This window comes from Nelumbo nucifera, chromosome 5 (assembly GCF_055504915.1).
Source record: "Nelumbo nucifera cultivar China Antique chromosome 5, China Antique-T2T, whole genome shotgun sequence".
NCBI lineage: Eukaryota > Viridiplantae > Streptophyta > Magnoliopsida > Proteales > Nelumbonaceae > Nelumbo > Nelumbo nucifera.
In genome coordinates this window covers 31,295,390-31,311,854 of record NC_142653.1, presented here as the reverse complement: position 1 = coordinate 31,311,854, position 16,465 = coordinate 31,295,390, and the positions used below count along the sequence as shown (strand labels likewise).

Sequence of the window (16,465 nt, the reverse complement as noted above, 5' to 3'; positions counted from 1 at the left end):
CCGGCCCACGGCTTGAAAAGAGAGACGACATTGGGCCCGATGTAATAATCCGGTCCAGGGCTTGAAAGCAGAGGACCATGATCAATGCCAATGGTGTAGGCACATATAGTCATACAGCCAAATGTGGTGTCAGCTTTTCTTTTACTAAATAAAAGATGGCTGAGTCAGCATATATAATTGACCATGAGCTGAAGTGGGTCTATGGGTTTGGATGGGCCCAAACTAAGCGTGTGTGAATTGGGATCTGCTCCTCACACAGAGTGCTTCACAACAACCTCACATGCATATTTTATCATGGATTGAGAATATTTTTCATAAATAATAACACATAAATACAGAAGATGTTCCCAATGCATGGTAAGATGTGCCCGTGAATCGATGTGAGGTGCCATGTGTAAGGAGAAGATCTGGTCTCGACGTGTATTTTATTCTATAGACGTTTTGTAATATATGTTTATCAAAACGCCGTTATATCATTATCAAATTAGTATTTTTCTTATTATGTTCATCCGTCCGTATTGATATTTACAAATGTGAGTTTTGATTTATATCCGTACCAATAATTGAGAAAAGCTTCATTTTAGATGATTATACATTTATTCACTCATCCACTGATATAATACCTAATATCACCTAGTGGTCATCAAACAGTTAATCAAATGCTTTACTCGATTTTAAAGACAAATAAAATACAAATATTTATTTAATAAACGAAAGCTATACCAAACAAAAACAAAAAGTATTTTTACAAATAAAGGCACATAAAAACTTGTATAGCTTTACAAATAAAAATACAAAATATATGCATATATTTGTAAACGTGGTAATATTCTAAGGTTTGATTTGATTGGACGAAAGAAGGATTTATCCACAAGTGAATATCGGTAGATTGAGACCCATATTTTACTTACTGAAACACGGTTGGCATCACAATCTGATGATGTAACCCACAAAAGAAATTTACATGAAGCACTGCCATGGTCCCGATAAAAATTTAAGAAATGATCCATTAAATGTGATGTAAATTATTTGAGAGAGAGGTGAGAGGAAGAGGAACATGGAAGAATAGAATAATAAGGATGTTTCGAGAAGTTGCCATGAACAAGTGAGTACGTACGGACAATATATGTATATATATGTGTGATGCAATTTAGATACGATGCATCACTCACATCACATTTTTCATATATGGGTTGTTGGGTGTTGGAGTTATTACATGGATCTTCGTACATCAATAAAGTCATCTATTAAAATCGACGGTGTCGGTCTTTCTGGTTTCCTTTTAAAGGCATTTGTCTTTTTTATGTTTTTTTTTTATTTTCTAATTTTAAAATTTAAAATTGAATAAAATAATTCAAGTGTTTGGTCATTTTTAAAATTTTTAACCTTTCTCATTAACTCACCATTATGCCATTAATTCTTCTTTTCAATAACTCATGCCAATAATTCTCTCTCCTCTCGATTGCTCCATTAAATTGCCTAAAATTTATTAACTTTATCTATATTTATATCCATTTGAATTTAACTATAATTTTATATACATTAAATATATTTACATTAAACTATAATTATTAATAAAAATTAATTATATTGAAATGGAGTTATTCAATGATATATTATTAGTTTAAATAATCTACTTCCATTTAAAAGATAATTAATTAATCAAATGATTTGCATTTTAGAATAAATATTATTTATGTCACCCAACAAATAAAATTATTGTTGTAAAAACTAATTTAGAGGATGAATAGTTTTTGCCTCTAGGTCATAGTTCAATGGTTCAATTGTTTGGGTTGGACAAGTCAAACCATGACGAGTCATCCATCTATATATGTAGAATATAAAGTTTTATTTGTTTTTAATTTTTTTTATAAATATAAGAGCCAAAAATTGAAATTTGAGACCAACAATTGAGTTTTTTTGTATGATGGATGGCGATGATTATGAACAGTTATCAAAAAAAAAAAAAGATCATCCCCCTATCAGAAAATCAAGAAAAAAGTTAAATCCTCTACAAGTTTTCAATACATTTTATATTGTTACCTATAACCTAATGACTGGGTCAAAAGGGTCAATGGTTCAATTACCCAAGTTCGCTTGATGGTTTGAATGGCTCAACTATCCGAGTCAATGGCATGTTGAAAACATCGAATAAAACATCATAATAATTATATTCCATTTGGAAATAATAAAATTTAATTAGCTATGAAAATGATTCAGTAAGTTAAATAAAATAAAAATAATTATTAGTTATTGTTATTGATAAAAATAATTTTATTAATCTAAAAAATGATTTAATCAATAAAAAGGAATAAGATAAATTAAATGCTAATATCAATTTAAAATTAATATAAAACTAATACAAAACTATCTAACAATTATTAGTTTTATAATTAATTTTAACTAATTTAAAACCAACTTAAGTTCTACTAAAAAAATAAAAACTTAATATGGTTAATTTAATTTAATAGGGATTAATAAAACAAAAATTAACATAACCCCCTATTGTTATTAAAGTTTGGAAACTCAAGCCCAACCAGTGGAAAATCTTTGATTGAGTTGACTCAAGCTCGGGTTGGACCCAACCAAGTTGCACTGCTAGTGCCTTTTGACTCAAATTCTTTTAATAAAGCCTGTGCATCACATGAGTCCTTGCTAGTGAGGATTTATGTTGTGATATTATATTCTCGAAGACTCACTGCCTAAGAACAAGGAACTAATGGTTGGTTATGAAGGTTTGAAGAGGAACTAGTTGGGAAAAAATGACTGATCCAATCCTCCTAGAAGGGTTATATTGTGTATCCTCCAGAGATGGATTATCCCACAATAGTATTTATGATAAATCTGAAGTCTAAGAGAAATTGAGAGAGAGAGAGAGAAGGCAAAGAGGGGTTTGATGAAGAATTAGTTGAGAAAGTGAGGAAAAATGGCTAGATCTCTTAAAAGGGTTGTACTACATATCCTCCAAAGAGGGATCATATTAATGTTACTCGATCCGAGGTGTTTCGAACTGAGGTTGCAGTTAAATAATCCTGCCAATTGGACGAAAACCACGCAACAAGATTTGAAACCAAGAACAGTCAGAACCCAAGGAGTTATTCCCCGGTTAGGTACTCCGACTCTCAAGTTAGTGAGAAGAATGGGATGTCGGGCAAAGCATTTGAGAGAACTATGTTGGTCTGAGCAGAGTAACAATGGATGCCAGAAAGTCAAAAAGTCCCTTACCTTAAGCGAGAGTTACCTTTTTATAGTCGAAGAGCCGTGTCCTATTCGAATGAGACTTCTATGTCGTCGGGATGAGATTGTCTGTTGAGGTCTTTGAGATAAGACCTAATCCCCGGCGGAGCTTCCTTATCTGTGCGATGCTCTCCTGTCTCCAATTGACATGGTATCAACGTGGCCGAAGAGATAAAATGACCACATAGGTAACATGTGACATCTAGGGCCAACTCAACCATAACCCAAGCACATACTACCTTAGTTCTTGTAGAAAGTGAGGTCCAAGAGAAATTGAGAGAGAGAGAGAGAGATTTATATTCTACTTTGACCTAAGCATGGTGACCTAGGTTGGTTATTGGAGGGTAGACTTGGTTTTTGGCTTGAGTTGGTTTAAACTAGGACTATGCAGATTTTCAAATCTATGCTCTTAGAATCACTAGCTTGGTTGATGTGCACCACTCAGAAATTCCGGCCAAAGTAATTAAAAATTATACACATTTTAATCGAAAAAATCTATAATACAGAAAAGACATGGTATCGAAAGAACTTTGACCAATCAAACCCCATCTGTAAACTTTGATAAATATTGTATGACTTGTTTTAGTATTTAGTGTCATGCACCACTAATACCCCCTCTTTCCCTAAGTCGGGGATTGCAAGACTAGATTCGACATCAATTCTAGAATAAACCAAACCAGCTAACAAACCAAAGAACCACTCCTCGATTGGTTAATAAATATCTTATATGACTGATTGACTGGTTACGATGTCTATGATAGCATTTGATTAGTCGTTATCTTAGTACTCTAACCCGTTTTAATCATTTATATAAACCTTTGAAAATGGCATGTGTATAATGATAAAGTTTGTGAGAGGTGGGGACGACGTATATAATTCATCCTCCTCATCATCTAAGCCTTGTCTAATATGGGGTCGGTTATATAGTTGGGACAACATTTTGATGATGATGATGATTACGTTTGTGATATGTCCCCACTCCCCACCTCTCTGCATATTTTATCTCTAGGATTATATAAAAGAGTCTGTATAGATTTACCATATCATCCTTCCACATGGAAGGTGATGGTATTTAAAGGCCTCCATTAAGCTACCTCCTTATGTGTAAAAATATTCAATCAAGAGAAAATAGTAAGTTTTCACTGTTAATTACTTGTACACCATTAGAGCAGTGATGATTGAAAATTAAGTTCTCGATCTATGGATTTGAATGTCCGTCATCGACATCAACGCATCAGTCCTATATCATATATTCATATTTCAAGTAAAGGCTTAATATATAAAATCAAATTTGATATTATATAATTAAATTTAACTTTTATCATAAATTAGGACAAAATAAATAAATGTTTTATATATTGTAGTGGAAAGGGCGCTCGGGCATGTGTTTGATAAAGGCATAAGTTCGACATTTATAATCACATTTAACCACTTTTTCGAACTGCACCAAAAACGAGGGCAAATATCCACTTAGATTTGATTTAGAAAATAAAATATTGAAAAGATTCCCACCTAGTTGTAACCAATATCAGATATCATGTCCGGGGAGTAAAAGGATTCAGAGTCGATTGATTGATGGAATGTGTGTTGCAGTGTTGGGTACTCCTAATCCAGCTCACGACACTGGTTTATTTGAGGTTCACCTTTCCTAGGATGCAGTAAAACTGTAAAACTGTGAATGTATTGATGTGGCCCCATCCAATTCAAGGTGGGGCCATAGCAATGCATTTTTATATAGTATTTGAGTATACAAAATTTATCTTTGTATTCTTTTTAGGCTCCGTTTATTCATAAATTTTTCACTTATTTAACTAAATGTTTTTCGAGAAATATTTATTCGAATAAGTTCATTTATTCATGTTCTTCGTAAATAATATAATAACCTTTTTATCCGTAAAAAATTAATGTTAAAAAGGATAAATTTTTCCCATCATGTTTATAAGTTTTCGCCTAGGTGAGAAAAGTAGTTAATTACCCACTTTAAGTTTTATTTAATTAAATGAAACTCTCTCTACCATGGGGCCCAATACTTGATTCCAAAAGAACTTTAAAGTTAGTCAATAGTAAATTCATTGACCAATTTTTCCTAACCATCCTTCCACATCCTCGTAAGGAGAGTTATTAAGCCTCCATTTGGACAAGGGTTTTCGTTTGCTTTTGAGTTTTTGGCTGTAGAAAATAAAAGTGAATCAAAAAGTGTTTTGGGCATTTGAAAAGAGTTGATTTTAACAACATTATTGATGAGGGGTAATTTGACCCTCTAGTGATCTTGCGCCACATGGCATTTCCGAACCATTACATAATACCTCGCACCATGTAGGGCAGAGACGTGTCCTCGCCAAGTCCATTGAAAACCACCTTGGCTCTACCTCAGACGTTTTGAGAGGCTGCGAGCGCCCAGCATCACCTTGGCGGAGCAGATTAGAGACCTCAATAGGAGTAGACTAAAGACATCGGTAGGAGGGCCAACCTCCTATTGAGTATTCATTAACTTGACCAAGGTCCGAGGTGGTGACCGACTTCCTCTACGTGCGACTTATCATCTCCAATTCCTTCAGGACCACGTTGCCTGGTCGATATATAGAATTGACTTCCATGCCGCCCGCTTCAGAGATAATTGGATAAGCCTTATCACTATCCACTAAAACCACCTCCAAGGGTGGCGAGCTGATAAGTCACGTTTCCCCTAGAGATATCGGACATGCTACGTGAGACCTTACCTATATAAAAGCTCCTCCTTCACCTATAGAAGGTATGTGTGATTGTGGATTGAATTCATTCTTGCATTCTAAGCTCTCTTACTCTCTTTTACTCTCATTGTTGACTTAAGCATTGGAGTGCTCACCTCGAGTACTTTGACACTGTTTTCTTATAGCTCGGCGTACTGACTTCACCAGCCCGACGTCCAAACTATCTTCCAATAAAAAACTGTCAAATCGCACACCATCAAAACACTTTCAAACTCAAAAACCCAAGTCTAAAATTGGGGAATTTCGCTTTTGGGTTTTGATACTAGAGAATCATCCAAACCGAACCTAATTTGGCGAGGCTATCATCATCAGCGTAACTAAGCCCCTAGTCCCAACTCCAGGGGTTGCTACTTATGACAACAGGAAACGACACTCCAAAGTGCTACCAACCAACCATCCATCCAGCACTATGAAGGCCCTACAAGGTGACACATAGCCCCACTAAAGTCCCTAGAAATGCTCAAACTTGTAGTTTGTTCAATAAAACAAGTATATAACTCATAATAGCTACTATTGAGTCTTTGATACAATTATTTATAAAGAGATAAAAAAAAAGTGCAGAAATAACAATTCTTCCCTCCCAACAACGCTTATGATATATTCAAAAGAGAGGACCCAGTGGCTCAACCTCTAGCAGACACACCCTGTGAATAAGAATTTAAGAGTATCGAAAACAATACAAAGGCTGATCGATCGAGACAATTTGTAAAGAGTCTCGTATCGTTCTTTCACTTTTAATCTTTTTAGTCGGCGACTGTGACCTCTTTTTCATGGCTTTGTCGATTCATTCTCTTCTTCCTTACAGTCACGTACTCCAACGATTCCTGATGCCCCCCGGCCCACCACCTATATCATCCCAGAGATTTTAAATTTTTATCTTCATCGCAGCTTGCTCTGAGATGATGCACATCGATCCTTGTGATATTGTGATCTTATCTCCCTGTAAGTCCGATTACTAAGAATTAGAAATTCTTCAGTCGACCCTCTAGTTCTATTTGAGCTTGTCTTATTACTAAGAAATAGAAATTCAGCTTCATGCCTGAGATGTTCTTTTTATTAAGTTTACTTACAGTAGTTTTTCTATCTTCACAAAACAAAAACCATATCAGTAACTACAATTTGGTGATAAAGACCGCTTTTATTTAATAATGATTTGGGTTCGAGTTTTCAAATGTCTGATCAACAAGGCTTATTTTGGTTTGAAGAGAAATGTAGGGAAAGGTAGGGAAAACCTTTACATAGGTTTCCCTGTCTTTTCCTATCTTTTCCTTCAAACCAAACATAGCATAGCCTAAGAGTAAATGTAGTACATGGATGTATTGGCATTTATCGCTTATGATTCTGTTGGTTTCCATGTTAAAATGGATAGATAATTTTTCTTGAAGCAATTTTAAATTATATTTGTGTCTTCTACGATGAAAGCTTGGTTTTCCTTTGTCATTTACATTCGAAACAAATTAAAAGCGGCTAAAAACAAAGATTCACTGTTCGTAAAGGGGACAAAATAATAATTTAAATATCTCAATCTGAGAAATCTCAGTCCATTTTACGAGCAGATTAGAATTGAGTTTGAACATACTCTAAGGGGGTGTTGTACATTCCCTTTTGGGTGGAAATATGTTTTGTTATTTCATATAAAAGTGCCATTTAATTTCAATTAAAAAATGCATCATAAACAAGAATAATTTGGATTAATTATATTAATGGTTCTTAACAAAAATAACAAATTATTGCTAATTACTTAATAAAATAATCATTTTCCATATTATCTGTTAGTGTTCTATTTTATTTATTTTTCCTTTTAATGATTAAATGTTACGTTTTTATGTAAATATATAAAATCATAATTAAATTAATTTAAATATGAGTTTGAGGTTTTAAGACTTTGGGTTAGGCTTAGATTGATCCCCAACCTGACCCAACCCATCTAAGTTGCCCATATAAGAGCAATGTGAAATTCATAATTGGATTGAACCAAATTGAGTACAATTCATGCATACATTATTTTTGAGTATTTAATTATTTCTAGATAAAAATTATTAATATTGTAGTTAAAGGAGCTATGGAGGATGGGTTACCTCCATTGTGTAGCCCAATTAATGAACCAAAAAACAAAAGATCTCCTACTAGATTTTGATTGTATTAATAGGTTGCTTGGCCCGACTTGGCCCACAACGGCCCAAGCTTGGGTCGGATTGAAATAGTCACCCCTAAACAAATTTGCTTTTGATTTATTAGATTGATGAGGAGATGAGGGAGGATAAAATAAAATAAAAAAAAAAATAAAAAATGAAAAAGAGCTAATAAATTTTAAGCAATTTAATGGATTAATGAAGAGGAGAGAGAACTAATGGAGTTGGTTGTTAGAAGAAAGAGAGTTAATGAAGAGAGATAACCAAAGGAATTAATAAGAAAGATAAAAAAGAGTTTTTTTTTTTTTTATAAGAGAGAGAGTTAATGAATTTAAATTGATAAGAGAGAAGAGAGAGTTAATAAGAAAGATGTGAGGACATTAGTTAGACAAGGTCACAAGGATTCACTTGCGCATACAACGCAGACGTGCGTATTAGCAAAGCAACTGGTTAATCACCGGCTGTTCTCCTTGGCTCAGCTCAATCTGTGTAGGCGTCGAGCCATAATTTTCTTTCTACCAAAAGAAAAAAAAAAGAGCCATAATTTTCTCGACCATCAGATCATTCACGTGACTCAGTAGAAGGCACAAACAAATTCAATTTCTCTATGCCCGAGATAATGGTCTCTTTCTTGTTCTGTCCTCGTTCCCTCCCCCATCTCTCTACTCTTATATTACATTTACATCATTCTCTCCCGCACTCTCTCTCTCTTTTCTGAGCGTGACTGTGTGAGAAGTGAGAACCTCCAATTCCAAAAGCTCATATTAAAGGGAGCGAAAAGAAGAAGCAAGAAAAAATATCTTACAGCTCTTCACGGGCGCATAGGCCCACGAATTCCTGAAAGCTAGATTCTCTTTACCTCTGGCTTTTTCTTTCCTCCTTACTCTTTTCTCTGTAACATTAAATGGAGTTTCAGAGCCAGCTCGATTAACGCCTCCATCTCTCGCTCACGGGCTGCAAAGAAACAACATGTCTTACATGGCTTATTGACTATAAATGAATATACATTACACGTTATAAGAGACCCCGCATCCATATAAGCTCATCCCCATATATCCTCCGTCGAACCTTTGCTGCATTCAGAAGCCATGGCTTCTGGAGGAAACAGAGCTGAATGTTCTGTTTTCTTGGTGATTCTTCTGCAGTTTCTCTTTCTTTTTCTCATGGGTTCTAAAGGTGTTCTCTGCCAATCTCCTGTTTTTGCCTGTGATGTTGGCAAGAACTCCGGCTTGGCTGCTTTTGGGTTCTGCAATTCTTCATGGGGTATTGCTGCAAGGGTCGATGATTTAGTGAAGAGGCTCACATTGCAGGAAAAGATTATTTTTTTGGTGAATAAAGCAGGGGCGGTGACTAGGCTTGGAATTCCGAGCTATGAGTGGTGGTCTGAAGCTTTACATGGAGTGTCTTACGTGGGTCCTGGGACACATTTCTCAAGTGTAGTACCTGGAGCTACGAGCTTTCCTCAGGTCATTCTTACTGCAGCTTCGTTCAACACTTCTCTGTTTCAGGCCATTGGGAAGGTAAAGCTTATCAGCATCATTTTCTGTTTTTTTTAGGAGAATGCTTTATGTTTAATCTTGAGTCTTGATCGTTTGAGTGAAAATGGTTCGTGGGTTTGATTTATAATTTGAGGATTGGAGATGGGTTTTTAGTTTTGAATAACAATGCTAGGTTTGAAAAGGACAAGTTCCTGTTATGGATTTTATAATGTTCAACTTTTCGTATTTTCTTGTTTGCTTATCAATGTTTTGGTTTTGCTTTAAATATTGGAAATGGGTTTAACCATGTGTGATGAATTTGATTCAAACTTTATCCTCAATTGTCGCAAAATTGAGAAGACTGTACTTCAAGTATTATATATGGATTTATATTGGACTTATTTGTGGATTCTTTTAATTTTAATTGATAAATTTCAGGACCAGCATTTGAGAATATCAGAGGTTGATTCTTTTACTGTTACTGTTACTTCTATTATTCCTATTATTGCTGCTGTTATTTAGTCCATTTGGCCTCACTCCCCCATCTACTTTGATCTGATTGGATGCGAAAACGATATATCACTGAAGAAAACGAGGGATATGCAGAAAAGATGATTCATATATGTTAATTTAGAGCCTTAGTTTCTCTGAAAAAAAAAAAGAAGAAGAAGAAGAAGAAAGAAAGAAAAACAGAGCCTTAGTTGTTAAGCACTTAAGCCTAATATTCTAATTACTGCTGCGGTTGAGTGGTGTAGCTCTCAAGTTTAATTTGGTTCTAGTTGCAGCTTTGATTACGCAGTGAGTAAAGATGGAAAAGAAAAAGTCAGAAAAAAATGGCCAACTTACCATCAACGGCTTGCCTACCCCAACAGAAAAGAAGACCAAAATAGGAAAATGCTTTAGTATTTATTAGCTATTTGAAAAAAGTAGGTGGTCCAGATTGCAAATATTTGATTTGATAGTAGAATCTGTTATATATTTTTTTACTTTTACTCTGGTGAATGAGAATTTCTGGCAAAAGATTCAATGAATTTGGATCTCTCATTTATAGTACGTGAAAAGACAAAAGAGTGGGTGGGCTTATTATTGAAGTAGTTTGAAGAGAACTTGAAAGGATTGTAGATAAAGCAGTAGAGATGATTGAATACAACTCTGTAATTCCTCTGCCTTTTAGTACTTACGGGTTGAATCTGGACAGTAGGTAATTAAGCTTCAACAACAAATTATGGTTGTTCTGTTGAAGTAGGGTACATGATAGTGGCAATTGAGCTGTATTTGACTGGTATCACCAATAAGAAACAGATTAATCGATGATGTTCTCCAAAATCTGGCCTTGTTATCGTTTAGTAATAGAGAGTTTGAACCCAATTGATCTGTAGTGAGCTAAAGTGTCTTCTGATGGGCATTGGGGGCTGGCTAAAGATATATGGAGTCCCAAAAAGGCTCAGTTTGGAAGGAGTACAGATACAAATATGTAGAGTGCAAAACCTTGTATTTTTTATGTATTTGCACGGTACATATTTGCATTTATACTCTTTCCAAACTGAGCCAAACTATCATGGATTGCAAGAGATTTCCCTGTGAAAGGCAAAAAGGAATTCTGAAGCTAATAAAATCACAAGAAATATCTTCTGAAAGTCAAGGCAGGTCGATCTACTTGCCCACCAAACCTAACCTGAATAAAGAAAGGTCTGGCCTGAGACTTATCTTTTTTGTTTTTCTTCATGCCTGTATAATACAAACACACACAAAGTCATACATGGCTGACTAGAGAGCTCTATGTTAAACTGGTTTATTTATAAACAAATGAAGCAAAATATAGATGTATATCTACAGGTGGTCTCTACTGAAGCCAGAGCCATGTACAATGTGGGTCTAGCTGGGCTAACTTATTGGAGCCCAAATGTGAACATATTCCGGGACCCCAGATGGGGAAGAGGCCAAGAGACTCCTGGTGAAGACCCCATCCTCGCCAGTAAATATGCAGCTGGTTACGTTCAAGGTCTGCAACAAAGCGACGATGGCAACCCGAATCGGCTTAAGGTTGCTGCTTGCTGCAAGCATTATACAGCCTACGATGTGGATGCCTGGAAGGGAGTGGATCGTTATCACTTTAATGCTCAGGTAACTGAACTGTCCTTAGTGATCGATCATTCATTACTATTTGTTGATTTCTGTGCTATATATATGTGAATTTGGTTGTGGGTGACACAGGTGAGTAAACAAGACCTGGATGATACATATCAGCCCCCTTTCAAGAGCTGTGTTGTGGATGGGAATGTGGCCAGCGTCATGTGCTCTTACAACCAAGTAAATGGGAAACCAACCTGTGCAGACCCGGATCTCCTGGCTGGGGTCATTAGAGGCGAATGGCAATTAAATGGGTCTCTTCTTTTTTGCCTCATCTTCTTGATTTTTTTTTTTTTTTAATTTTTAAAGTCATTTTCTTAACCCCACTTCTTAGAAATTAGAACACTGCACCTAGGGGTGTAATCGAGTTTTATGTATTTGGCTCGAATTCAAATTTTAGCCCACTTCTTAACCCCACATCTTTACCCAATTTTAGCTAAAATTTAATTATGTAAACACTTCAACAGAAGTTGGATGCGAAAAAAATTAAACACTTCAACAGAAGTAGCAAGTAGGTGATACATTATTAATATTTGCAATATCAATTATTTATGACATAAAGCCGCTGCTCCTCCAGATACATCGTTTCAGATTGTGACTCAGTACAAGTGCTCTACAACGATCAGCACTATACCAAGACCCCAGAGGAAGCTGCGGCTAAGTCTATATTGGCAGGTGATTGTGATTGCATTTCCCTAATTTATTTGCTTTGTGGCCGGTGATGATCGACAAATATATAACGATCGATCAGGCTGGATCATCTGCTCACATTGATCTTTGGAGTGTGGCCCATCTAATAGATGATCACCACTCACCACTCACAAGTGATTGGATAGCTCAGATCAATGGGCGCGTCCAGTTGTGTGATGTGTGATGAATAGCTAGGTGAAGCCCCACCATCCATATATAACTTGATCGTCATTCAGTAATTCACTGAAAAACAAAAAAAAATAATTTTGGTTACTGGTTCTTTGGTTTGGAATTGTAACAGGGTTGGATCTTAACTGTGGATCTTTCCTGGGCCAACATACGGAAGCTGCAGTGAAAGCTGGGCTCCTGAATGAGTCAGCCATTGACAAAGCAATCATCAACAATTTTGCCACTCTGATGCGACTTGGGTTCTTCGATGGAGATCCCAGTAAGCAGCTCTATGGGAAGCTGGGGCCAAAGGACGTATGCACCCCAGGGCACCAGGAGCTGGCCCGTGAAGCTGCACGACAAGGGATTGTCTTGTTGAAGAACAGCGCAGGCTCATTGCCATTGTCGCCGACAGCCATCAAGTCCTTAGCAGTGATCGGGCCCAATGCCAACGTGACCAAAACCATGATCGGCAACTACGAGGGTACCTGGATCCGTTTAATTCTACTGCTTTTAGGCTTTGTTCATTTTTTAGGAACCTACTTTTTCGGTTAAGTCGAACTTACCCCGGGTAAGTGTTTTCCAAGAAACATCTACCTGGCTAATTACACTTATTCATAATCTTTTTTTGTTTAATTTACCCGGGTTAATGTATCTTGTTGGGGGCATTTTTGACCATTTTGATTTTTTTGGGAGAAAGACGGTTCAGCCCAGGGTTAGAATTTTTAAGCCCAAAGTACAGTTGAGGTGGGTGCCAGCTCGGAATTGATGTCAATTCATGGGCGGGCGTTGGTGTATAGAGTGGGGTTTTTTGACATTTTGAATGTTTATAGCTCTGCACTCTCTGGTGAAAATCAGAAATCTGCATTCAAACTTACCCAAGTGTGAGAAGGGTATCACTTATTCAGGCAAGTGATACCCCAAAAAATTCAATCTTGCCCTGGATCCCACATGTTTTTGAAATAAAAACATAAGTAAATTGGTCAATGTGCACCACAATCCGATTGACAAACTCCCCCCTTCAAAATCCTAAAAAACGTTGAAGGGGCCTTAGAGTTATTGGATATAAACACAGCAGAGATTAAGCTAAGCTTAACTTCTATAGACTCTATTGACACTTGTTTCTTGGCAGGCACTCCATGCAAATACACAACTCCTCTGCAAGGCTTGACGGCCTCGGTTCCGACTCTCTATCAGCCAGGCTGCCCCAATGTGGCATGCGACAGTGTCCAACTAGATGATGCTAAGAGAATAGCAGCCCAAGCAGATGCCACAGTTTTAGTAGTAGGTGCTGATCAATCAATCGAGGCAGAGAGCCGTGACAGAGTTGATCTTCATCTTCCTGGGCAGCAGGCACTTTTAGTAACAGAGGTTGCAAATGTATCCAAGGGACCTGTGATTCTTGTTATCATGTCTGGAGGAGGCATGGATATCTCATTTGCCAAAGCCAACAACAAAATTACGAGTATTCTCTGGGTTGGTTACCCTGGCGAAGCTGGAGGGGCTGCTTTAGCTGATGTTATCTTCGGCTATTACAATCCAAGTAAGCAAGCATGATTTGGTTTGTTGTTTGTTAGAAAGACTCTAGCTTTCTCTTCTAGAATTTGGGGATTGAATTGTCTACTCATTTTTTATTCAGGTGGAAGACTACCCATGACATGGTACCCACAAGCATTTGCAGACAAGGTCCCTATGACAAACATGAACATGAGACCAAATCCAGCCACTGGCTACCCTGGCAGAACTTATCGGTTTTACAGAGGTGAAACCATATACTCATTTGGTGATGGCATGAGCTATTCTCAGTTCAGCCATCACCTTGTCCGAGCACCTAAGCTAGTCTCAGTTCCCCTGGAGGAGGGTCACATTTGTCGCTCCCAGAAATGCAAATCTATCCATCTTGAGGAAGAAGGATGCCGAAACCTGGCTTTTGAGATTCATTTAAGAGTTAGAAACATGGGAAGGATGAGCGGAAGCCACACAGTTTTCCTGTTCAGCACTCCCCCATCAGTACACAATGCCCCTAATAAGCATTTGCTGGGATTTGAGAAGGTTTTCTTAACAAGTCAAAATGAAGCACTAGTTAAGTTCAACGTGGACGTCTGCAAGGATTTGAGCGTTGTGGATGAGCTTGGGAGACGAAAAGTGGCTCTGGGTTCACATGTGCTTCATGTGGGCAGCTTGAAACACTCTCTAAATATCAGGATTTGAACCTCATCTCCTTGGTAGAAGAAGCAAGAAAGTCTTCGACTTCTCTTGGAGATTGGTAATAAAAGCCTCCAAGGAAGTAAATTCAACTCGCATGTAAGTTGAGAGTCGTAACAATTTTCTCAATTGTTTCAACGGCCAATCTAATTGAAATGGAAATTTTCAAATCCAAAACAAGGCAATGTTTTGGTGGGTGTTCTTCAATATGGTTGATTTGGTTTTTGAAAGCAAATACAACTACCCAGTACCCACATCAGGATAATAGATCTAATGCTACTGTGAGTCTGTGACAAAGCTTCAATATACCAGGATTGCCTTTCATTGTCCTGAAGATTGCGACGAGAGCTGTCTCTTCATCCTTAATACTCACAGAACCCATAAGGTCATATGCTTTTGGCTTCGCAGTTAATCAATAACTAATCTGAAGCATTAGGATGTTGAGAAGCATCTCAATCACAAATTTCTAACAAACGATAAATAAAAAAGGAATAAATTAACAACATAAGCTTTCTCCTTCCTGGACTCCAAAACAGAAAACAGAAAACAAAATATCACTCTGTTCGAAACTTAAGAAAGAATGTCCGACCTAAGTAATGCAACCAGCCCAACCTCTTCACAGATTTGTATAAACTGTTCTTCAGTCGCATCATATGGTACACCCCAACTGCCAGAGAGATAAGATGAAGATCAGATAACAAATTAAATGACGAACAGAACAGGGGGTCTTTTTTCGACAGAAGGCTAACGGAAGGGGGTCTTTGTCTCACGGTTATAGTACATGGGGGTCTTTATTGCAAAACAGAGTACAGGGTCTTTGTCACAAACCCCATAGTACAAGGGGGTCTTTGTAATTTATTTGACAAGATGTAAGAATCCATCATGAATTTATTTGAGTTTTTATTATTCGGTAGGCTCCGTTTGATTTGTAGGATGAGGATGAGAAAAATGGAATATTTCAAAAATATTCATTTTTCTCTTATTTGTTTTGAGGGAAATAGAGGGATGGGATGAGAAAAATGTGGGATGCTAGATCGACCCCAATGGAAAAACTTGAGAAACCACTATTACGACAAAGGCAATCTTCACCAAATACCGTCTCTCCCTCTATCTTCCTCTTCTTTCTTCTCCCTCACCTTCTTCTTCTTCCTATTCTTCCCGTCTTCCTCCCTTTCTCTTCTCTCTTCTGCGAGGGGAAGCGGCGATCTTCACCAGATACTGTCTCTCCCTCCATCTTCCTCTTCTCTCTTTTCCCTCACGTTCTTTTTCTTCCTATTCTTCCCGTCTTCCTCCTTTTCTCTGATTGTCGTTGCAACTCTCGGCAGCGGTGATATGCTTTCTCAGCACTCCTATCTCTCTCTCATTCCATTTTTCCTCTCTCTCTCTCTTTGATCGCCAATGCAGTCATGGAGCTCTCTTCATCTTACATGAATCCGGCAAAATACATACTCGTGTTAATGCTTTTCTTATTATTTTCTCATATATAAAACCAAACAATAAAAAAATAAATTTTTACACTTTTCCATCCCATCCCATTTTTTCCCATCAAACCTAAAACTTCCCATAACCAAAACGGAGCCTGAGGAAAAAGTACGGACAGGCTAAAAAAAGTACATCAGGTGGATGAACTTTAAATTTCCCAATTTAAAATTGTTAATTGGTTATTGGCTCCGAT

The 16,465-nt window shown here is 37.0% G+C and overlaps 1 protein-coding gene across 1 annotated transcript; it reads left to right on the top strand.

Annotated features, from left to right (window-relative positions):
- The first annotated feature begins 8,772 nt into the window (after positions 1 to 8,772).
- On the top strand, positions 8,773 to 14,997 carry LOC104600010 (beta-xylosidase/alpha-L-arabinofuranosidase 2-like). Its single transcript, XM_010262800.3, has 7 exons — positions 8,773 to 9,639; positions 11,434 to 11,721; positions 11,812 to 11,981; positions 12,305 to 12,402; positions 12,719 to 13,069; positions 13,718 to 14,128; positions 14,225 to 14,997. The coding sequence occupies exons 1-7, from the start codon at positions 9,208 to 9,210 to the stop codon at positions 14,794 to 14,796; spliced, it is 2,322 nt and encodes a 773-aa protein (XP_010261102.1). The 5' UTR covers positions 8,773 to 9,207; the 3' UTR covers positions 14,797 to 14,997.
- Positions 14,998 to 16,465: the final 1,468 nt, after the last annotated feature.

What these genes read in the sequence shown, in the direction of transcription:
- LOC104600010 (XM_010262800.3), top strand. Translation starts at nt 9,208, where the DNA reads ATGGCTTCTGGAGGAAACAGAGCTGAATGTTCTGTTTTCTTGGTGATT. An exon ending in GGCTAAGTCTATATTGGCAG is followed by an intron (nt 12,403 to 12,718) that starts GTGATTGTGATT and finishes GAATTGTAACAG; the next exon opens with GGTTGGATCTTAACTGTGGA. An exon ending in CTTCGGCTATTACAATCCAA is followed by an intron (nt 14,129 to 14,224) that starts GTAAGCAAGCAT and finishes TTTTTTATTCAG; the next exon opens with GTGGAAGACTACCCATGACA.